The sequence below is a fragment of the Sylvia atricapilla genome, chromosome 24 (genome assembly GCF_009819655.1).
Source record: "Sylvia atricapilla isolate bSylAtr1 chromosome 24, bSylAtr1.pri, whole genome shotgun sequence".
In the NCBI taxonomy this organism is placed as follows: domain Eukaryota; kingdom Metazoa; phylum Chordata; class Aves; order Passeriformes; family Sylviidae; genus Sylvia; species Sylvia atricapilla.
In genome coordinates, this window is record NC_089163.1 from 327,654 (window position 1) to 349,203 (window position 21,550).

The 21,550-nt window shown below is 60.4% G+C and overlaps 3 protein-coding genes across 4 annotated transcripts in view; 2 read left to right on the forward strand and 1 right to left on the reverse strand.

The window, feature by feature from the left end:
• The window catches only part of WASF2 (WASP family member 2), a 28,559-nt gene extending 24,622 nt beyond the window's left edge, over nucleotides 1-3,937 (forward strand). Inside the window, 4 exon segments of the mRNA XM_066335377.1 lie at nucleotides 475-630; nucleotides 2,369-2,571; nucleotides 2,574-2,882; nucleotides 3,293-3,937. Of these exon segments, the coding sequence (XP_066191474.1) occupies nucleotides 475-630; nucleotides 2,369-2,571; nucleotides 2,574-2,882; nucleotides 3,293-3,450 (826 nt within the window). The 3' untranslated portion in view covers nucleotides 3,451-3,937.
• Nucleotides 3,938-13,718: 9,781 nt separating this feature from the next.
• On the reverse strand, nucleotides 13,719-14,987 carry GPR3 (G protein-coupled receptor 3). The gene has a single exon (XM_066335144.1). It carries the CDS (start codon nucleotides 14,709-14,711, stop codon nucleotides 13,725-13,727), a length of 987 nt encoding a protein of 328 aa, XP_066191241.1. The 5' UTR covers nucleotides 14,712-14,987; the 3' UTR covers nucleotides 13,719-13,724.
• Nucleotides 14,988-16,425: 1,438 nt separating this feature from the next.
• Nucleotides 16,426-21,389, forward strand: CD164L2 (CD164 molecule like 2). 2 transcript variants are annotated; one of them, XM_066335145.1, is made up of 6 exons: nucleotides 16,426-16,621; nucleotides 18,145-18,249; nucleotides 18,406-18,483; nucleotides 18,654-18,719; nucleotides 19,357-19,522; nucleotides 19,916-20,259. In XM_066335145.1, exons 1-6 carry the CDS (start codon nucleotides 16,537-16,539, stop codon nucleotides 19,929-19,931), a joined length of 516 nt encoding a protein of 171 aa, XP_066191242.1. In that variant the 5' UTR covers nucleotides 16,426-16,536; the 3' UTR covers nucleotides 19,932-20,259. The 2 variants fall into 2 exon arrangements, with proteins under 2 accessions (XP_066191242.1, XP_066191243.1); XM_066335146.1 differs by lacking the exon at nucleotides 19,916-20,259 and adding an exon at nucleotides 20,947-21,389 and having other exon boundaries at nucleotides 16,428-16,621.
• Nucleotides 21,390-21,550: the final 161 nt, after the last annotated feature.

A 21,550-nucleotide genomic window follows, 5' to 3' on the forward strand; every position in this document is an offset into this window, starting at 1 on the left:
CAAGTTGGTCAAAACACTCTTAAGTGTTTTTACAAAATCAAGTGTCAAGAAAAATGCATTTATTCAGGTGTTTGCTTGTTTATTAAAACATACACTCCTGCTGTTCTGGTGTGCAGCAGCCATAAACAGGGCAGCACCTGAGCCAATTTTAGCCAAAGAATTACACAGAGCAGGCACATACAGGTGTATGTGGTTCTCCATATAGGAGTCTTTGAGAAATAGAGAGGTTTTTTTAATGAGGTAAAATCATGGACTGATTTGGGTTGGAAAGGGCCTTAAAATCCATCCAGTTCCACCCCCTGCCATGGGCAGGGATGCCTTCCACTATACCAGATAGCTCCAAGCCCATCCACCCTGGCCTTGGGCACTTCCAGGGATGGGGCAGCCAACCTCTCTGGACAAATCACTGGGGGGAAAAAACCGAGCTTTAGACATTGCCTTGAGCTGTTTAAGCGTTCACCTTGCTTTCCCCAGGTACCCCTCCAACACGGTGTATCAGAACGGCAGCATCGGCTCCGGCGAGGGCACGGACGGGAGCTGCTACCCGCCACCGCCGCAGCCCGACTCCATTGTGCCACCACCTCCCTCGTTCCCAGATGACAGCCTGCCTCCGCCCCCGCTGGAATTTAGGTAAGCCTACGGGATCCCTTCTGTCACCAGGGAGTAGTAGGTGGTGTAAAAGGATGACATGAGACAGGCTGAGATAGTTCAGCAGAACTTCCTAATGGGCGTTGTATGGGAACCATAATGCTGCTGTCTGGAAAGGCGGTGCGACTGCGGGCAGGGCAGGGGCACAGGCAGCACAGCTCTCCGTGAATCCCAGGCAGAAGGGGAGAACTGGAGCAGATTTATTCCACAGCGGTGTCCCAGGGAATGGTTTGGCTCCATTGCTGTGGTTTTCCAATGCAGCTGTTCCATAGCATGGACTTTTGTTCCTTATGTTCCATTTGGACAATGCTCTCAGGCACATGGTGGGATTCTTGGGGGTGTCCTGTGCAGGGCCAGGGGTTGATCACGATGATCCTTGTGAGTCTCATCCTACTCAGGATATTCCATGGCAGAGCTTTGCAAAGAACAGCTTCTTTAACCTCTTGCTCTGATGTGTGAGAAACACAAGATATGGGCACTGGAGATGGAGATGTATTTAAATTTCAAGGACCCGAGCACAGCAGCTGCCTCCTTCCCAGAGACTTGGGTGCAAGTTCAGGTCATTTACTTTGAATTGGATGAAATGGTGACTCCCAGGCACCTCCAGAGATGAGAGTTATGGTCCAGCAGTGGCTCAAGATGCAAAGGGCAAAACAAGAGTGGACTTCTTTTTTTTTTAAGACGTTTAAACAGAGTCAAGAGGAACAAGAGAAAGTCTGTCTGATAGACAGGGCTGCTTGGCTTCTCTCCATCTTATCCAAAGGCAGCAATGCTGCAGCAAAAGCTCTTCTGATGTGTCAGAGAGACCCAGCACTGCACTCTGCAGCCTGTGCCTCTCGGGCAGAGCAGACATGAGCTCTCAGATAAAGCTTTCACTGCCTTATGCAGTTGCTTAGATCTTTGCCCAACCCCACAGATCTCCCTTCTCTGGTTTTTTTTTTTTGATGGTTGTTTTTAAGGAGCCCTGGGAGGTAGATTTGATCTTCAGGAGTCTGTTTTGGATCAGCACTGTTAAAAATGGTGATGTTTTTGTGGCAGATGTTTCTGTCTTACCATGGAAGGAGGTGTCAGTTTGGGGCTTCTCTTGCACAGGATGTTACACGGGCAGTGGAGTCCTGTGGGATGAACAGAGCCTCCACAATGGGAGATTCAGTTCTCATGCAGTGGTGTTTTCCATATGAGCACATTGGTTCCCGTGTCCTCCCCTTCACTCCCCACGGCATCTCCGAGCCGTGGAATCCAGGGAGGAGATCCGTTCCCAGCAGGTGTTCAGAGCACATGCTGACCTGGCAGCCCCGCCCTCCTCGTGCAGTTTGTCCCCGCAGACATCCCTGATCCCTGCCTGGCCTGTCACAGGCCTGACTGCAGCGAGCAGGGCTGATGGCAGGAGCTCTGGAGCCAGGAGCCTGCTCCAAGCTGGGACGTGCCCACCTGCCCTCTGATGGAGGTGAGGTGGCTCATGTTCTTGTCAGCCTGGGAGATGGATGGAGGACAGCATTCCTGCTTTTCCTTTGTTTTGGAGGTGTAGGCCAAAAGAAACAATGTGAGGGAACTAAAACCAAGGAGTGAGGTCTCATGGAAACATCAGTTAAAGCTGGAACTTGGATTTTTTTTTTGTCTGGACTGCAGCAAACACACATGATTTGCATTAGCATGGAGACTGTACAGTCTGATCTGGCCTCAGGGCTAATTCCCTGTCTCTGTCGTTCTGTTGCCACAGCTATCCTGTAGACAACCAAAGAGGTTCTGGTTCTGGAGGGCCCAAACGATCCAGCCTGGTTAGCCCCAGCCACCCACCACCAGCTCCTCCGATCGGATCACCCTCGGCAGCCAGGCCGGGCTTTGCTCCCCCTCCAGCTCCTCCTCCACCACCACCACTGATGGAAAACACCCCCCCTCCACCACCTCCCATGGGATTCCCGTCCCCGGGAACCCCCCACCGCCCTCGCCCCCATCTTTCCCCCCTCACCCCGAGTTTGCCGCCCCTCCGCCTCCCCCACCTCCCCCAGCAGTCGACTACAGCAGTGTTCTCCCAGCCCCACAGCCGGGCAGTGGGACTGCGCCGCCCCCACCACCACCCCCACCCCCTCCAGGGCCCCCACCCCTGGTCTCCAGCGGCCTGGAGGGTCCCCCACCGCCTCCGCCCCCCTCTGACACCTCCACGGCCAAGGCCAAGTCGTCCCTGCCTGCGGTCAGCGATGCCAGGAGCGACCTGCTGTCGGCCATTCGGCAAGGTAAGGCTGTGTGCCCACGCCAGTGCTCCCCTTTGCCTGTGGAGAGCCCTGGGGAGCTTCTCCTGGCGCTGCTGTGACTGCCTCGCTGCTCAAGGCTTGTCCCTTGGGGTCCCTCCTTGTCTGCACACCCTCATGAGCACCCTGCTGGGTTTTATGTTTCCCCCAACACTTCCGGAGATGGCAGTGCCAGAACTGGTGTGGTCCAGGTTTGCTGGGGAGTGTACAGCAGTGGGGTTACCCTGTGGAGGGGCACAGAAGGGGTTTGCTTCCCATTCCACCTCCCCACCCAGCCTGTCGTGGCTGTCACCATCAGCGTTATCCCAGCACTGCCTCAGAGCCCTGTGACAAAGGGAGGTCTCAGTGTCACCAAGACCCTCAGGTGATGGCCTCGGTTCCCTGTTTGCCAACAGGCTTCCAGCTGCGCAAGGTGGAGGAGCAGCGGGAGCAGGAGAAGCGGGATGTGGTGGGCAATGACGTGGCCACGATCCTGTCGCGCCGCATCGCCGTGGAGTACAGCGACTCCGAGGACGACTCCTCCGAGTTCGACGAGGACGAGTGGTCGGATTAGCCACGCTGCCAGCCCTCCTTCCCTCCTCTCCTGGGTTTGCTTCTTACAGAATCAGGTGGCCAAACCTCGCACCGCATCCTTTTCACCCTGTAACCAAAGATGTGCCAAGGGTTTGCAGAGAACCAGCAGCATATCTCCCCTCTCCCTCCCCTGCGGCTTTGGCGGGACTCCGTGCTCTGCCTTTCCCAAAGGTCTCCTCGCAGACACCGAGGATGCGGCGTTGGGATTTAGCTGGAGGGGGTGTAACGGTTGCTTATTTAAAAGAGAGCTAAACCTCTAGATTTTTGATGCCACCAGGCAGAGCACATATAAACCCTCCATCCTGAGGGATTTTTAAAGTAAAGGTGGATGATCCTGTTGTGGCCGTGTGGCCTTTTGGATGAAGGACATTTTCAGCTGGTTTTCTCAGTGCAACAGCAGACAGTTGATCTGATGGCTCTTCCTTGCCAGTGAATACTGGTAGTGCTGCAAGAAAATGGGCTTTAAATGTCAGTTCTCTGCTGCATCCCACTGTCAAATAATCAGGTTTTTGGCAATAGTGCACAATTCTTTCCCCCCTGACCCCTGAGTATTAATTCCAGATCACCCTGTGTGGGGTGCACTTCCCAGCTCCAAGGCTGCTGAGTGCCTTGGGTGCAATGTAAGGAGGGTCTTTTTTTTTTATTTTAGAAGCTGCCTTTACCTTCCTCAGATCTCCTGGGCTGCTTTGCCAAGAGGAGACTTGCACAGAGGGATGTAAAACCAGGGCAGGATGCTTGCTCAGCTTCCCACTCTTGGGAAAGCAGAGCCACTGCCCCACTGAGACACATCTGTGGTCAGCTCTGAGCAGTGGCCAGACCTCGCTGGGCTGATTTGCTGCAATTCATGCTGAGATTGTGTTTTAAAATTCCAAATCCAGTGCCTAAGACAGGGAGATGGGGTGGGAAGGGGTTTTCTGAACACCAGGCACTGTGGTGGTCTTTGGCCTGCCAGTGCAGTTTGAGAGGTGCTTTTTTTAGCAGGGTGACCATACTTTTAACACAGGGATTTAAATGCTGGTATTGCCTTTGCTTCTTCTCCCTTCCCCCTAGGGAGGAGGGGAGTTTGTGTGCCTAAAAACATTGTGTGTGTGAACCGAGTTGCCCATCAGTTACATCAGACCTAACCTACCCTAATTTTGTTATTATAATTCATTAGTTAATTTTAAGAGAACGTTTTTTCTCCTCACTAACCCTGTGAATTAATTCCCAGGCTGCTCACTATAGATCCAATACTGGCAGGGGAAAATGGGGAATTTGAACTAGCTGACCTCGGTTTTATCACTGTTTTATGTTACCTTACATAGAATATGAGCATATCTTGGAAATTTAACCCAGATACCCCTGATGTGTATTTTAATTTGGACATGACTCAGTAAGGGTCATGCAAAAAGCAATTCCAAAGCCTTTTTGAGGTTATGGGTCCAGCTGTTGTGGGATGTGTGTCCCACTAAGACCAACTCTCCCATCTCTTTGCCTTTCCTAAAGTATTTCACCAGCCTGTGCCTGTCTCTCTTCCCTGCCTCGCCTCCTTTAATGATGTTGCTGATACCTGGAACACTGGGCCCTGCCTGAGGCTTGCTGGAAATCCTGCCTGGGAGTTGATTGATGGCTTCAGCTTGTGCCATCGAGTTCTTACTGATTCCTTGTGTGTGTGTTCATCTTGGCCGGGGCAGAGCTGGCCTGGAGGATGGGCTCAGGCGTGCAGATCAGGCTGCACCCAGTGAGACCGCAGAGATTCCCTGGCTGCTGTGCCGTGGGGTTTTGTCTGCAGGCAGGTGCAGAGGGCAGCCAGGCATCCCCACAGTGCTGGCTTCTGGAAGAGAGAGGGAACAAACCCCTGGAGTGCAGTGAGCCGTGCTGCACTGGAGAGACCCGCAAATGCACGGGGATGGTTGCTGCAAGCTGGGTGAGGGGATGAGAGGGGCTCTGCCTCGTTCTGCTGCTCTCTCTGAGAGCATCCTCCTCCAGCTGACAAGGTCCGGAGACAAGTTCCCAGGAACAACGGGCCCTGAGCTAACCCGGGCTGACAGCAGCATCACACAGGGAAACAGGAGCCTGCAAATGCCAAACCTGGCTAAATTTGAGATTGCCTTAACTAGACTTAGCCCTTGTTGGGAAAGGGGAGTAAGTCTTCCTGTTGCCTGAAATACCCCAAAGTGCCATATTCCCCGAGCCCCGATGGGTGGGGCAGGGCCGTGCCCGGGGTGCTGGGACACATCCCTCAAGCTGCCTGTTGCACAAGGATGCTGCTGCGTGGGCACGGCCGCGGGTGGAGGTGGCTCCACGGGCCTCCAAGCAGCAGGAGGGACGCTGCCTTATCCCTGCAAGGCTGCTGGAAACGCCCTCTGCTCCCAAATCCCATCCCAGGGCGGGAATCAAAACTGCGGGATCCGAAACAAAAGGGTTGTGCACAGGTAGGGGGAGGTTGGTTGACGGAGTATTTTTTAATTGTGCTTTGATTCCTGCTTTTTTTTTTTTTTCTTTCCCCTAAATCTTTGATTGCCAAGCAGGCCTAGCTGGTGTAGGGATCCCTGAGAAACAGCTGCTCCAGAGAGGGGCCATCTCTGAGTATGGTTGCAAAATCGCAGAGCTCTGGGCCACCAAGTGAGCTCAATGTTTTTGAAAGCAGTAGGGGAGAAGGAGAGGTGCCAAAACCAACCTTTGCAAGACAGAGCAGCTGTGCTGGAAGTGCGGGGCTGCCCTACACCTCTGCCCTCGTATCGTGGGCTCTTACTCCTTCTCCCCTCTCGTGGGGGCTGGGGTGAACCTCGAGCGTTTCCCAAAGCCTGGGGCAGGAGCCGGTGCTCCCCACGAGCAGCCTCCTGCTCTCCTCTGGAGCCATTTCAGCCGTGCCGGGAGCCGCCTTCCCTTCCCTTCCCTTCCCTTCCCTTCCCTTCCCTTCCCTTCCCTTCCCTTCCCTTCCCTTCCCTTCCCTTCCCTTCCCTTCCCTTCCCTTCCCTTCCCTTCCCTTCCCTTCCCTTCCCTTCCCTTCCCTTCCCTTCCCTTCCCTTCCCTTCCCCCGGCGGGGACTGCCTCCTCCCGGCTCCCCGGGCTCGGCCCGCAGCCGCTGACCTTCACCGCTTCTCCTCCCCTTATCAGAGCCAGGGAAGGGGCTCCCGGAGGTCCCAGATGGCTGAGGAATCCTGCAGAGTGTCATTTCAGGGAAAGGGTAGATTTTTTTCTTTTCTTTTTTTTTTTTTTTTTTTTTTGGAACATGAACTTATTTTACGTGTTTCTTTTGGAAGTCCCTGCCCTGGAGGGACTCTGGGACGGAGCTGCCAGGCAGGGCAGATGCAGCTGCCCCGGGTCAGGTTTCACTGCTGTTGGATTTCGGGGGTGCTTTCTTCTCTTCCTTTCTAAACAAAGCCTTGAAGTGGAAGTGGATCCGATGTTTTTATTACTGTATTAACATTCATTTTAATTCACTTCAGAAACTAACCCATTTTTCTTCCTGATTAGAATGTCATAGAATTAGACAAGCTGTAACCCCTCCTGAAGTGCCTTATTTTCCTACATGATATAAATATATTTATAAGAGTAATTATTCCACTTGTATCTTAGGGGTTTATTGCTGAGCAGGAGACGAGGTGGGAGAGGAGGGATGGGAAGTGTCCTCCATGGACCCAGCCAGGCTGGGGTTGGAAGGGCCACTTTGACGGATACTCTCAGGGTGCAGGGGGTTCCTCACTTCAGACCAAAGGAGTTTCAGCAGTGAAACTCTGCTTAGAAAGAAGAAAAAAAGGATGAAAAACCCCAAACTTGTGAGCAAAATACTGTAGATTTGTCAGGTTGTTTTTTACCCCTGCGAAACAAACACTGATGGCCGGACTGTGCAGGGAGGCAGTGGGTGTGGGGGAGCAGAGCCCGCCCCTGGTCCGTACCTGCACATCCCAGTGCAGACTCCCTGCCTTCTGTATTCCCATGTAATGTCTGTGCTTTTCCCTGTCGGTTGCTGTATAAGCCAGATTTCCTGCTGCTTTGTTTTGTTGTTTTTAATAATCAGCTCAGTAACCCCTGGATGAAGATCCCAACTGCAAATATTTTGTAATGTACATGTATAAAAAGAAGTAATAATTTTTTTGATTCTTTTTTAAAACTTGATAAAATCTTTCTATCCAGTCGGTGCCTGTGTGTGTTGCTGTGGGGGGTATGAGCCTGGGCCTGGCACAGGGGCTGCAGTGGCTTTGTGTGTGATTTGGAGTTGTGGGAAGGTTTGGGCTGGAAGGGACCTTAAAGCTCACCTCATTCCATGTGCAGGGACACCTCCCACTGCCCCAGGCTGCTCCAAGCCCTGTCCAGCCTGGCCTTGGATACTCCAGGGACGGGAAGCCACAGATTCTCTGGGCAAACCTGGCTCATTCCTGGGAGCATGGGAGGTGTGGGGCCGCCTGAGCCAGTCATGCCTGTCCTTGTGTCCTTAGTGCAGCCGCCAGGGTGTCCTTGGGAGGCCCAGTGTCCCTGGGGTTGGCCAGGCAGAGGCTGAGGAAGGCTGGGGCAGCGCGAGCTGTCTGGCAAACAGCATCAGCACGGGAACCTTTTCCATGCCAAAGTGGCCTGAGGGCTCTTAACAGTGGGAATTTGAGGGTCACAGCACCAAGGGAGCCCCACCCAGGAGCAGCCTCCAGCCTCCCTCCTGCACTCCCTGCCATAGGAAATGTATCCGGGCTCCATCTTGCAGAGCTGAGTTGCTGCAGCTGGGCTGGGAAGGGGCTGCAGCAGCTTTTTGCCTCCATTTTGCAGCTCCAGGTCCCTCGTGCAGTGAATGTGCCTGGCAGTGGTGGCTGCTGGCCCTGAGCTCAGGTGCCTCGTCTGGCCTCGCTCCGTGGGGCTCTGTTTTCTTGCTGGTTGGTGAAAAGCAACAAAAGGCTCTGTCCCTGCTGCTTCTCGTGCCTGCTTTTACCATGGGCTTTGCTCTGCCAAATTCCCTTGGCTTTAGGAGACACCGGTGCCTCGCTCTGCAGCACTGTGCCTTTCTTGGCTGACAATGGTCCCTGGCTGCAAAACCTCATTAGATTAATTGGCCTTGCCAGCTCCTGAACAAGCAAGGCCTTTAGTCGTGCTGGGGCGCAGAGGGCAGGGGAAGGAGGGAGCTCTGGGGCTTCCTCACTCCCTCGAGCTGCGTGTCCCAGCTCTTGGCTCCAGCTGGAGCCCGGGAGGAGCAATTGGAGCTCCTGGCTGCCTTTGGATGGGTGTGGCTGTGGCCAGGTGGTGCCTCTGCTTTTCTGGGGTGCAGGACAAGACATGGCCTTGTGCTTTTGGAGCGACTGCCCTTGGAAGTCATCCTCAGAGTTTGGGGGCTGTTGGTGAGTTTTGTGCTGGATTAACCCCCTGACCACGAGGGAGATCTTAGTCCCAGATCTGCCTTCCTGGGTAACCCCCAGGGCACCATGCTCCTGCCCTCCACGGAGCCGGGAAGCTCCTAGAGGCTGAGGTTTAGCTCGGTGCAGGGAGGAGAAGCCCAGCAGGGATTGACTCTGTGTGAGCCCCAGCCCCGTCCATGAGCAGCACTTTGCTGCCACAGCTGGGGCAGTGTCACCTCAGCTCCGCAGCCTTGGCACAGCGACCTTGGCCCCGGCCTTTGATCCCTCTCCGTGCCCGTCTGTCTCTTCCACATGACTCGGCACAGGATCACAGCTGGCCGGGCTGTGGCTTCACAGGAGCCCCCGTCTCCAAAGACCTATTTAATTTTCTCCTTCAAGGTGGTGTTAGCAACACCCAGAAGATGCTGCCGGCTGCCTTGGACGAGTGGGCTGCGTGTCCTTTCCACCACTGACGTCAGCTTCTCTCCCTTAATTCCCCCTCTGGGACCGAGGCGAGTGCAGGCGCTGCCAGCTCGGATCAGCGTTAACAGCCTGCTCTCCCAGTGTGTGGCAGCGCTCCGCCGTGCCAATGTCACCCCCGACTCGCGCTGCTGTCCCCGGCCAAGCAGCCATGGGTGGTGGGAGAGCACTACCCTCTTCCAGCATCCTGGGAAGGGCCCGGTGCCAGCAGAAAGTCCCCATTCCTCGCACGTAGGTGTGCTGAGATGGCAGCTCAGCCCCTCAGAAATGGCTGACTCCTCTCTCTCGCTCTCCTGCTGCCTGGTGGGTTTTTTCTCTCCTCCTCCCTGCCTTTGCCGTTGCCTACGCCGTTGTGTGGGGAAGGCAATCGGCTCCCGTGCTGCGGATGGCTTTATCTGTAACTCTTCCATCTGCTCACAGCAGCTCACAAATAACCACGGGGTGCCAGAGGAATTATGTTATTTGGAGCTCAAGTTTCTGCAGTCTGGCAGGGCAGCAGCTCTGCGCTGGGCTCAGCCGCTCTGCAAAGGCCAGCGCCGGCAGGGCCACGGCTTAAGGCAGGAGCTGGGGATGTGGCCAGGGCTGAATTACTCGCCCCATCCAGTCAGACAAAGCCCCAGCCCTGAGCCAGCATGGAAGCCTGGTCCTCCGGGAGCTTCCAGTGGAGAGCAGAGGGTCCTGCTGGCCCCAGGTCCCTGCACAGCCAGGGGCTTGTGGCACAAAGCCGCCTTCTGCACCACGCAGGGATAAATTGGGAAGCTGCTGACCCCCTCTCCTCGAACTCTGCTGTTTCCCACCAAGCAGAGCACTTTCTGACAGACTTCCCTCCCTGGGAAGCACCATCCCATGCCTCCAGAGCCATGCCTGAGGTGGTGGCCGGGGATGATGCTCGAGGCCGAGCTGTGCCGGGAAATGCCTCCCGCTGCCTCCGGCATTTGGTAAAACACTTACAGCAGGGCCGTGTTTTCTTCATTTCCTGCCTGCTCCCGCTTCCAAGGAAACAAAATCCCCCAAGCCAGGGCTGAGGTTTCTCATTTAAATGTAACCCAGGCCCATAACTGGAGCTGCCAGCCCTCCCCATGGCCCGGTGGTCCCAGCACGCTGCAGGAGGAGGAACGTTGGGACTCGTGCTCCCATCATGGGTACTGCAGTAAGGCATCGAGAGCAGAGACCCATCCCTGGGATGGGGTGTGGGGAATGGCAGCTCTCAGCTGTGACCCAGGCAGAGCACTTGGGGTTCAGGGTGCCAGGGGGAGGTTTTGGGGCTGCAGCAACCTCCTTCCCTCCTCCCATCTGGCAAAACCCCAGTGCTTTTGGCACCAGGGCTGGAGCAGGGGCTCCAGAGCGGGTGTTTTGGGACCGGCCCTGGTTCTGCTGTGGGTGCTGCCAGCTCTCTCACCTGCACGGTGGCCAAGGGCAGGTGCTTGGAGCCAGATCTGGGCCCCTCAGCTGCCAGCAGGACCAGGGCTGCTCACGCTGGAGAAGGGAGCAAACCCCAAACCCTGCCTGCACTGCAGCACGGGCAGGCCTTGGAGGAAAGAGCTGCCTGTGCTTGCGGCATCTGCTGGGAGCTGGGGAAGGGCTGGCCCTGCCAGATGTGTGAGCACAGCTGGAGTGAGGCTGTGCCCACGTCTCTTAGCTCATATTTTAACCCCAAAGTTGGGCTGTTGGTCCCCCACAAGCCTCTCCTGCACCTCCCTGGCGTGGGGGTGGCTGCTCAGCACTCTGGCGCTTCTTGGATGGATTTGACTCTTTTTTATAGCTTCGCTTTCTGCATCTTTCTCCACCAAAAAAGGGAGCAGGCTGGGCCCTGCTGGATCTCCCTGCCTGGTGCTGCCTGCTCCATCATCCCTAAAGGTCTGGAGCAGCTGGGAATGTCTGGACCCGCTGGAGTGCTGGGAGAGCAACCAGCACTGGCAGGGCTGGGGTGGGGATTCCTCCAGCCCATGCTGCACCTGAGCGTCCCTTATCCATCCTGAGAGCCGGGAACCGGGCACAGGTAGGAGCCGAGGGTGCATTTCCCACCTGGGAGGAGGCACACAGAGCTGGGCAGTGGTGGCAGCAGGGGATGGGGCTGTGACAGTGACATTCTCGGGGTGGTGGTGCCAAGGGCTCAGTGAGGGCTCAGCTCCCACAGCTCCCAAATTTCTGGTTCTGGGGAAACGCCTTGCCCTGAGTTATGATGGCTTTTAATGCCGCGTTGTCACTTTGGGTCACCGCAGCTCCTGCCTCCGCATGCCCCCGATCAATCTGGGAAACTCATCAGCAAGGGCACAGCGCTGCCGGGCGCTGGGAAGGGGGGCTGCAGCCCTGTGCCCACCCCCAGCGCCGGCCGTGGTGGGTGGGAGCATGGGGAGGGGTTCCAGCAGCCCTGAATGGTGCTGCCTTTGTGCCGTGCTCGCTCTGGTGTGTCACTCTGTCCCCAGGGGAAGTGACAGAGACCCCAGGGAGTGGGAGGAACTGGACGGGCTTGCACAGGGTGAAGAAGCTGTCTCTGAAGACATCAGCAGGGGAGGCACGAGGGAGAGAAAAGCTGTTTCAGCTGCCATGTGATGTTGACATAAGAATCACCAGGTAAAAACTGCCCCTGCATACAGCAGAGCTGGGAATTAGGGGATTTTTCACTGCTGGGGGAGCTAGGCTCGAGAATTATCTCCTGAGGGTGCTCCTGGGGTAAAATGAGCACCTCCAGCCTCTGGCTTAACCTCAGTGGGGAAAAGGGGAGCCCGAAATTCCCCATCCCCAGCGCTGAGCCCAGCCCTGGGAGAGCTGGAGACAGTCTGTGGGTCCCTCAGCCCTCCCAGCCCTCCCTCCCCTCCTCGCTGGCTAACACCGCCCCTTGCCAGCGCTCAGCCCAGGGAAATCTTCATTTCCTTTGCAATAAACAGCCCCAGCCCCGGGGGCTGCCCGCAGCTCCCCGAGCCCAAGGTGCGGCTCCTGGCCGGGGCGGGCAGGGGCACGGGGGGCTCTGGGGGCGCACGGGCGGCTACCGGAGGCGCTGAGCTGCCCTAATTAGCTCTGGCATCATTAACCCCGCCTTCCCTGGCACCAGCGGGCGGCTGGGGCAGAGGGGCGGGTGTTCCTGATCTGTGCGAGCGGTGACTTTGGAAGCACGGGAATCCCAGTGTGGGGGCGCTGGGCACGGTGCCCCTGTGCCCCCTTTACAGGAGAGGCCTGGCGGGCGGAGATGGAGGCACAGGTATCTGGAGGCACAGGTATCTGGAGGCACAGAGGTGGAGGCACAGAGGTGGAGGCACAGAGATGGAGGCACAGAGATGGACGCCCACGGCGGGAGTGAGTCCTGGCCATCCCTGGGTGGCGGGGACATGTCAGATGTCACCAGCAGAGCAGGATGCAGCCCTGAGCCCGCCGGGGCTGTGAGGATGAGGATGGTCAGGGGCTCCGTGCTGCTCCCCCCGGGCCAGCTCCTGCTAACAGGATGTGATGGGTGGGGGAAGCGCTGTCACTCGGCATCTCTTATCCGGGAGCAGGGAAACGGAGCAGGGGGTGGCCCTGATGGGACTCGGGAGCCTCAGCCTTCTCTGCCCCCTCGGGAAACGCCATCCCACCCCCTCCCCAGCATCAAACAGCCGCATCTCGTACCACAAATTAATTTATTCCCCTCCCAGAGTTGTAAACAAGAAGCAGCCCCCCCACCCCGGCCCACCGAGAGGGCCCCATCCAGAGGCGTCCCTGTCCCGAGGGACCCCCACCCCAGGGGATCCCCAGCCCCGGGGTCCCCTTCACGAGGGGCCTTTCACACGCGTCTCCCCAGCGCAGAAATGTGCAAATCCAATCCCAGTGCAAAGAAAGGCTTTGGCAGGGGGAGCCCCGGGTGCCGTGACGGGGGCGGCAGCACACGGGGGACCCCAGAGCTCGTGGGTTTGGGGGCGCAGAGCCTCCGGCGGCCCCCCTCCTGAAGGCAGCGAGCACTAGAGGGCAGCAGGGCCCAGCGCTGGGCGCCGGGAGGGAGACATGGAAATCGAATTAAATAATAATTCAAATACCAATAAATAAATAAATGGATGGATGGCAGGGACAAGGGGGAGTGAGGGGATCGAGTCTCTCCTCCTCTGGCAACGAGTCTCTCCTCCCCTTCCCCAAAAGGTATAAAATGTATTTTGACTATCTGAGGTAAATAACAAGGTTGTAAAAAAAAAAAACAAGAGGGGGATGAATGTTCCTGGTGTTTCCCCACCCTTAAAAAAATAAAGCATCATAAATAGTTTTAAAGAAAATATGAGGATCACCCCCTCTCTCTCAGGCATAAATATAGATTATATTATGAATAAAAAATACGTTTTTCTCTCTATCCAAAAAGTGGAAAAATAGAGGAAAAGAAAGGTGCCCCAAAAGGATGAGGCTGGGAAGAGCCGCTTGATTCCAAGAGCTCCGGCAATGTGCCTCCGGGAAGGAGAAGGGGGAATCGAAGCAAACCCCGGGCTGCTGTCGGCGCTGAGAGGGGCGGGGGCCGTCACACGTCACTGGGGGAGCGGGAGCGGAAAGGCAGCGCCGAGGAGAAGCACCCGCAGCACACGGCCCACAGCACTTTCTGGATCTCCTGGTTCCTGAAGGCGTAGATGACGGGGTTGAGCATGGAGTTGTAGGTGGCGGGCAGCAAGGTGGCGTAGGTGTAGAGGGCCGGGGAGCGGTGGTCCCCCAGCAGCCCGTAGACGGCGAAGGGCAGCCAGCAGGACGCGAAGGTGCCCAGGATGACGGCCAGGGTGGCGATGCCCTTGCGGGTGGTGACGTAGTGGGAGCTGGCCAAGAAGTGCCTCTGCACGGCGATCTGCTGGGCGTGCCGGCACACGATCCGGCAGATCTGCACGTACAGCTGCAGCATGGCCGCGAACACCGCCAGGAAGGACACGGAGAGGATGAGGAGGTGGTTCCTGGTCAGCGGCTTGACGATGCTGCAGGCGGAGGGCTCCTTCAGGCAGTTCCAGCCCATGACGGGCAGCAGCCCGTAGCAGATGGAGGCTCCCCAGGTGAGGATCAGCATGATGTAAGTCCTGGTGACCGTCCTCTCCGAGTAGTAGGTCAGGGCGTTGTAGAGGGACAGGTAGCGGTCGATGGTGATGGTCAGCAGGCTGCAGACGCTGGCCGTGAAGGAGGTGACCAGGAGCCCCGCGGTGAGCAGGCTGACGGCCTCCGAGGGGATGAAGTAGACGAAGGCAAAGTGCAGGATCAGCCCCACGCCTGCCAGGAGGTCGGCTGTGGCCAAGCTGCCGATCAGGAGGAACATTGGGGCCCGGAAGGCCGGGGTGTAGAAGATGACCACCACCACGATGGCGTTCTCGCAGGAGATGATGGTCCCCGAGATGCAGAGGACAACGTCCCACGGGTTCAAGGCGAGGGGTCGCACCACAGACTCCAGATCCAAGGAGCTGCCGCTGCCATTCCTGGCTGAGAACCAGCCTTGCTGGCCTTCGCTGGAGTTGGGGGGCCCTTTCTCCATCATGATGGCAGAGGGTGACCTGTAAGAGCGGCCCCTCGGCGCCTGCTGTCCACGAGCTGCCCCTGTGCCACCCAGATGGGACAGTACTGCCTCCCCCAAAAGTTGTCCTCAGGAAGGTGGGCAGAGCAGTGCCGGTTGAGGGTGGGCTCGCTGTTTGCTCCGACGGGATTTTTCTGGAAGAGATTATTTCATTTTAAAATAAATAGGTGAATAAAGGGGAAGGAACACACACACACACACCAGCCCTGCTCCTGCCTGCCTTAGCTGCTGGGGGCTGGGCACTGCATGATTTTGATGGATAAATCCAGGGAAGCGGGACTGGCAGTGGAAAACACCCTCCCCGCGTGGAGCTCGGGCCACGGCGAGGGGATCCCAAACAGCAGGTAAAGGGGGTGGCCCTGCCCCCCGATCAGCACCCCAGCGGGAGCAGACACTCTCCTGTCCCCACCGTGGCATCCCTTCTCACCCTGGGGCTCTGCCCCTCCCGGGGCGGCCAGCACAGCCCCCGGACGGGCTTCGGGGGGCACGGCCACCCCTCGCAGCCTCCCCGTAGCGCGGCGCTCTGCCCGGTCGGCTCCCCCCGGCGCTGCCGGAGCCCCCCGGCGCCGGGCACTCACCTGCCGGGATGCCGGGCCCGGGCTGCGCTGGGCTGCCCGGCCGGGGCCCCGCTGCCATGGGCGCCGCCGAGTTATAGAGCCCGAGCGGCTCCGGGGGGGTCCGGGGGTGACTCACGGCCCCCCCCGGCCCCTCGCCCCGCCGTGACGTCAATGGCGCGCCGGAGCCAATCAGCGCGCGGGCGGCAGCGCGGGAGCGCGCGCGCCGCATAGTAATCACGGCTCATTCATAAAAACAGCCCCGAGCGCCCCCGCCGCCCCCGGGACCCCCGCGCCGGGGTCACCGTGCTGCGGGGGGGCGGCACCGGGGCTGGGCCGGGCCCCCTCCAATGCGGGGCTCGGGGCCGCCGCTCTGGAGGGGCGGCCGGAGTTTGGGGGATGCAGGCTGGTCGAGGAGGGGTCCCCTCCTGCCCCCCACAGCCGGGGCTGCGCAGCCCCCTCCCCTCTCCCGGCGGGTCCCCGCGGCTTCCCCACCCCGGCATGAATGATTCACGGCCAGGAGAAGCGGGAATGCCCGGCCCGGGTGCTGCGGGAAGGGCTGCCGGGGAGCCCGCCCCCGGGGAGGAGGAGGAGGGGAGGAAGGAGAGGGCTGCGCTCCTCGAGACTCTTCCCCCGCGCGGTTCCTCGAAGCCCGGTGATCTGTCCCCGCCGAGGGGGTCCCGGAGAGCCCGGGCCCGACTGCGCCTCTGCCGGGACCCGCGGGAAGTCGGGACACCGCCGTGGTCCCGGTCACGGCTGCGGCCGCCGGGCAGGGGCCGGGGCGGGGGGATCGGTTCGGTTCGGTGTACAGGTGTGTACAGGTGTGTGCAGGTGTGTACAGGGCGTGCAGGTGTGCACAGGGGGTGCAGTGTACAGTGTGTGCGAGTGTGCACAGCTGTACACAGGTGTGCACACAGGTGTGTGCACGTGCACAGGTGTGTGCAGGTGTGCACAGGGGGTGCAGTCCGGGCAGCCCCGGCTTTCCCACGGCCCATGGGGGGTGTGATGGAGGGGACGCACCTCGTGAGGGACCCCCCCAGCCCGGGCCGGGCCTGCCGGGGCGGGGCGGGGCGGGGCGGGGCGGGGCCGCTCCCCCTCCCCCGCCGCCGGGGCCGCCTCCCGCGGGCGCGCATCTGCTCCCTCCGCTCTCCCGGGAGATCCGCGGGCACTCCTCCCGCTGGGACCGTGCCGAGCCGGGCCGAGCCGAGCCGGGCCGGGCCGAGCCGGGCCGGGCCATGGCCCCGCCGGGTCCCGGGGCGCTGCGCTGCGCGCTCCTGTGCGCGCTGCTCTGCGCGCAGGGACCCGCTGCCACCCGCGCAGGTACGGCCGGGGCCGCGGGAGGGGAGCTCGGGGCTTGGCAGCTTTGGGGCAGCTGAACTTTTTTGTGTGGGGGTTGGGATTTTCCCAGGGTTTCCTCTCGCCCGCTCGGGACTCGGGGGCCCGGCCTTGGTTTGGGGGAGCGGGACTCCAGCTCCCAGCCGTGCTCCGAGGGCTGGGACCCCCAGCGCCCGGGGCTGCGCTGGGCTGCAGCGGGGTAAGCGGCGTGCAGGGTTCAACCTCCTCCCGAAAAGTGTGGGGATCTCGTGGGCCGTGGTGGGGAGAGGGGAACGGAGCCGTCGCCTCCTTCCCGAGGTGCTGCAACTCCGGGCATTAATTATGCAAACCCCAGGCTTCCTGCTGCTCCCCCTCTCCCATCCCCCTGCTGCTGCGGGGAGACGTTTCCAGCCTGCCTTATGGCAGCGGGACCCACGCATGTTCGCAGAGCACCCATGGGAGTGGGGCTGCCCTCAGCCGGCCCCGCTGTCCCCTTTGTCCCCCGCCCTCCCCACACCTGACGGCAGGAGCGGGAGTTGACAGCGTTGGGCTCAAACGTCTGCTCCTGCGCCTGCCGCGATAAAAATAAATTATAAACCTGCCTAAAGCCTTGCGAACAAAGTCCTACTTTCCCATTGGCTCCCGGCAGGTCCCCGAATGCTGGGGGGGCCGGCGGCGTGCCCACCTCCCCTGCCGTAGCCATGGCAATGGGGCCGCACATCTCCGCTCCTGCCTTTCGCCGCCTCTTGCCCCTTGGCTGTTCCTGCCGATGAAGGAAAAGGGCTTTTCTATCCCGGGGTTTCTAGGGAACCCTAAAAGCTGAGGAGCTGCAGCTGGTCTCTGCGAAGGGAAGGGCCGGTGGGAAGCGCTGCCTTCGCTTGTTCCGTCCCCTGGGGAGCGCCGGCCCCGAAGGGCTCCCGCGGGCCCTGGGAGCGGGGATTGTCCCGGGAGCCTGGAAACGCACCCGGCGCGGGGAGCGGCTCCTGCCTCTTTCCCGGGATGGTGCAAACGCGGGCGTGGGATGCAGCGAGGTGCAGGCAGGGCCCGGCCGCGGCTCGTCGCAGCCTCCCTCGCCGACAGTCAGCGCTGTAAATTAATGATGAGCGTGTGTGGGGGAAGAGCAGCTCGGCGAGCGCCAGAGTGACTCACCGCCTCACCGGGCCGGTGGGAACGGGGGTCCCGGGTGGGCAGAGGGGGGGTTACACTGCTCAGGTAACCCCGACCAGGCTGGTGCTGCTGCCTCATCTCATTTCAGCCTCCTCCGAGAGATCCCAAATCCCAGCGCTGGGGCTGGGGGGTGTTTCCTGAGCCGGGGGTGATGGGTGAGCCCTGTGGGAACTGGGCGGGTGCTGGGAGCTGTGGGGTGTCCCCTCCAACACCGCACGGGGACGGGGCTGTTTGGTGCTATGGGATGTGCCTTCATTCCCCCCACTGCATCAGCAGAATTCCCCCTCCATGGAGCCGGGGCTCCAGCCCCCAGCCCGCTGCCCGAGGGACGGGTGCTCATGGCTTTTCCCTGGCTTCGGCAGGAGAGTGCGGCAAGCTGAGGTCCTGCGAGGTGTGTACAGCCAGCGGCCGCTCCCACAACGGCACCGACTGCGTCTGGGTGGGCTGCGGGACCCCCGAGGAGCCAGGTGAGGGCTGGGCCGGGGGCTCAGGGGTCAGATGGATGCCCAGCCCTGGGCGCGAGGCCTCCTCATCCCAAACCCTGAGGTGCCCAGGGCAGCCCTGAACACCACCGGCTGCAGAGGTTTGGGGTCCTCGGAAACCTCTGCTCGCTCTTCCCGCAGAGACAGGGAGCTGCGTGCAGAGAGGGTCGGCAGTGAGGGAGACCTGTGCACTCTACAACACCAGCACCCTGTGCCGAGGTAACCCCGGACCCCAAACAACCCCAGAGCCTCTGCCCTTCGGGACTGAGGTGCTGCTGTGGGTGCCAGGGCCATGGGGATAAAATCCCACCACCAGGACAGGGACAGGGGTGTGCAGCGATGTTCCCTGTCACCTTTTACCCCCGTCTCTCTGTCCCTGCCTTCTCTAGCACTGAAGTCACACACAGAAGAGCCTCCACGATCCCACAGCAAGGAGCCGGTGACACACGCCACAAGTGAGCGGGCTGGGGAGGGGCGGGAGGCAGTGGGGTGGGGGTCCTGGATGCCCCAGGGATCGGTGACTGCTCCCAGCAAGGCACTGCCCTCCCTGTTTCACAGCCCTTTGGGAGGGGTGAGCAGAGCTGCCCCCAGGGTTGGCTCAATGGATGTGCCAGCTGTCCCAGGTCACAGCTCTGTCCCTGTCCCCTCTCTCTGCGCTGGGCGATGCAGTGACTCATGTCACTCATCATTCATCCAGGAACAAGCCCTGCTTCCATCCTTGCTGGGAATTGTCACCTCCAGCCTGGCCGGGAGTGGAGAAGGAGCCTCTTCCCGCAAGCGGGAACTGGAGAGCTCTGGGATAATTACAGCGGGTAACCAGAGCCTGGAGCCTGCTGAATTATTGATCCCACTGGGATCCTTTTGCCACTGGCTCCTTTCCCGCTGCTCCAGCTGCTCTGGCATGGGAAGGGGCTGATGTCCCAGCACCCACGTATTGGTGGGGACATCCCAGGCCCAAGCTGGGAGCTGCCAGTCCTCCCTGTGCAGCCACTGGTCTGTTCCCGGACACCGAATCCCCTCTCTTTGGTGGACGTATCTGTACTCAGGGGTGCCAACAGCACCCGTAACTCTCCCATTTTCCCTGGCCACCAGGGACCACCACCACCAGCGCCCCGCTGACGGGCAGCCCTGAGTTCCACCCGCCCGGCTTCGACACGGCGAGTTTCATCGGGGGCATGGTGCTGGTGCTGTGTGTCCAGGCCGTCGCCTTCTTCGTCATCAAGTTCATCAAGTCCAAGGACAGCACCTACCAAACACTGTAAGGGCTGGTGCTCCCCTGGGGGGATGGGGGGATCCGGGCCAAGCCCACCCTAAAGCCAAGGCTGGGGTCACCCTGGGGCGTGTCCTGTCTCCCCGCTGTGTTGTGTCCCGTGGCTCTTTGTGCCAGTCCGTCCCCACCCGGCAGGGGACCATTTGGGAGATGGAGGGGTTCCTGTCCCCCTGCCTGTCCCCTTGCCCCTGTCTGGCTGTCCTGCCACCTCCTCTGTCTGTCCCTGTCCGGCTGGATCCTGGCTCTGAGCCCCGTCGGGAGCGGGAGGGCCCCAGATCTGTCCCCCAGAGCTGAGTCAGGGGTGCTCCGCGCTCTCCCCGGGGATCGCTGTGTCTAACGCGGGGGGCTGTGGCCCCTCTCTCTTTCCTTCCACGCTGCCAGAGAGGACAATCAGTAGGTTCTGGGTGCCGGTGGCAGTGGGGAGGGGGCGTCCCCCCGCACCCCAGAGCTTCACCCTTCCCTCGCAGCTCCCCGGGCAGAGGGGCGCGTGGACCCTCCCTCCTGGTTTGCATGACGGGTGCTTCCCAACTGGTTCTGCTGGTTCCTCTCAGCTGTTAGGGATGGAAGGGAAGGGCCCCCCCGCCCCCTTTCTGGCATGGAGCCCCACACAGCCCCTTCTGCCCCCGGGGTGAGGTGTCCCCAGTGCCCCCAGCCTCACCGCAGCGGGGTGCAGCCCCTCACCCTGAGCCTCCTTGACAGCACGGGAGCTGCAGGGCTCCCAGTTTGGCCCCAGTTTGGCCCCAGTTTGGCCCCACTTTGACCCCAGTTGGCACCCAGCAGCCCCCCTGCCCTCAGCTCCCCCTGCCCCACTGCCTCCCCACAGCCTTGAGGCTCCTGGAGCTGGGGGCTCCCCTCTTCTCCTCGTGGACTCTTGGGTGCTTTTCCCTCCGGCACTGTGGCTGGAGCACCCAGCCATGCCCTGACCCCCCTGTGCCCCCTGACCCCCCTGTGCCCCCTGACCCCCCTGTGCCCCCTGACCCCCTGACCCCCCCCCTGTGCCCCCTGACCCCCCCTGTGCCCCCTGACCCCCCCTGTGCCCCCTGACCCCCCTGTGCCCCCTGACCCCCCATGCCCGCCAGGGGAGCGGAGCCAGGGCCTTGCTGTGTGCTTTTGCTGTGCCTCTGTGTGCTCCGGGGGGCTTGGGGGGGTTCCCTCTCCCCCACCCTCTTTCTGTGTGCTGTTTTGGGGAGGGGGCTGCGTGTCGTGTGCTGTGGGGTGACACTTGTAGCTCGGGCTGCCCCCCATTAAACTCTGCGAGGTGGTGTCTGTGTTGTGTCCGGGGCTGGCTGTGGCTGGGAGGGTGCAGGGGGTCCCCCCACCCCATTCCCTGGGGGGCTGCGAGGGGCTGGGGCCCCCAGGGTGAAGCCCCCAGGACCTTTCCTGCCATGTCTCCTCTCTGTCCAATGCACCAGGATCTGAGGTCCCCGCGCCTCCAGGCTGGGGGGGTCGCTGTCCCCGTCCTCCCCAGAAGAGGCCACCACTGGTGTCACCCTGCCTGCAGCTGGAGTGCCCCCCTGCACAGCCCCCCCCACACGACTATGCAAAGCTGGGGACCCCAGGGTGGGGCAGGACACCCCGGCCGGCCCCATCCCCCTGTCCCTGTGCCTGGGGAGGCCCCGGGGGTTTGCACCCTGCGGCTGCTCCCAGGGGAGGCAGGTGGGCAGGGGGGGCCCACCCAGCCCGAGTTCCACATTTGGCCCCCACCCTGATGCCCAGGGGATCCAGGGCCTCCAGGAATCAGAGGACACGTGGCCGTGGGTGGCAGTTGGGGACCTTCTGCTGGCTCCAGCCCCACACCGGGCAGAGCCTGAACTGGAACAGGTGGGATAGAAACCAATAAAGGATTTTCCTGTAATTTCTGGTGTCCGTGCCATTGTCACCCACCTCCTGTCACCCCAAGGCCCCAGCAGTGGGTGCTGTCCTGGGAGATTCTGGTTGCAAAATAAACCTTTGGGGATTTGGCTGTTCCTGCCCACAGGGTGGTATTGGTGGGTGGCCCCAAGTGACTCCAGTCCT

Coding starts and splice junctions, on each gene's coding strand:
- CD164L2 (XM_066335145.1), top strand. CDS start 16,537: ATGGCCCCGCCGGGTCCCGGGGCGCTGCGCTGCGCGCTCCTGTGCGCG. Junction 18,250..18,405: donor CGGGACCCCCGAGGAGCCAG/GTGAGGGCTGGG, acceptor CTCTTCCCGCAG/AGACAGGGAGCTGCGTGCAG. Junction 18,720..19,356: donor GCCGGTGACACACGCCACAA/GTGAGCGGGCTG, acceptor CCTGGCCACCAG/GGACCACCACCACCAGCGCC.
- GPR3 (XM_066335144.1), bottom strand. CDS start 14,711: ATGATGGAGAAAGGGCCCCCCAACTCCAGCGAAGGCCAGCAAGGCTGG.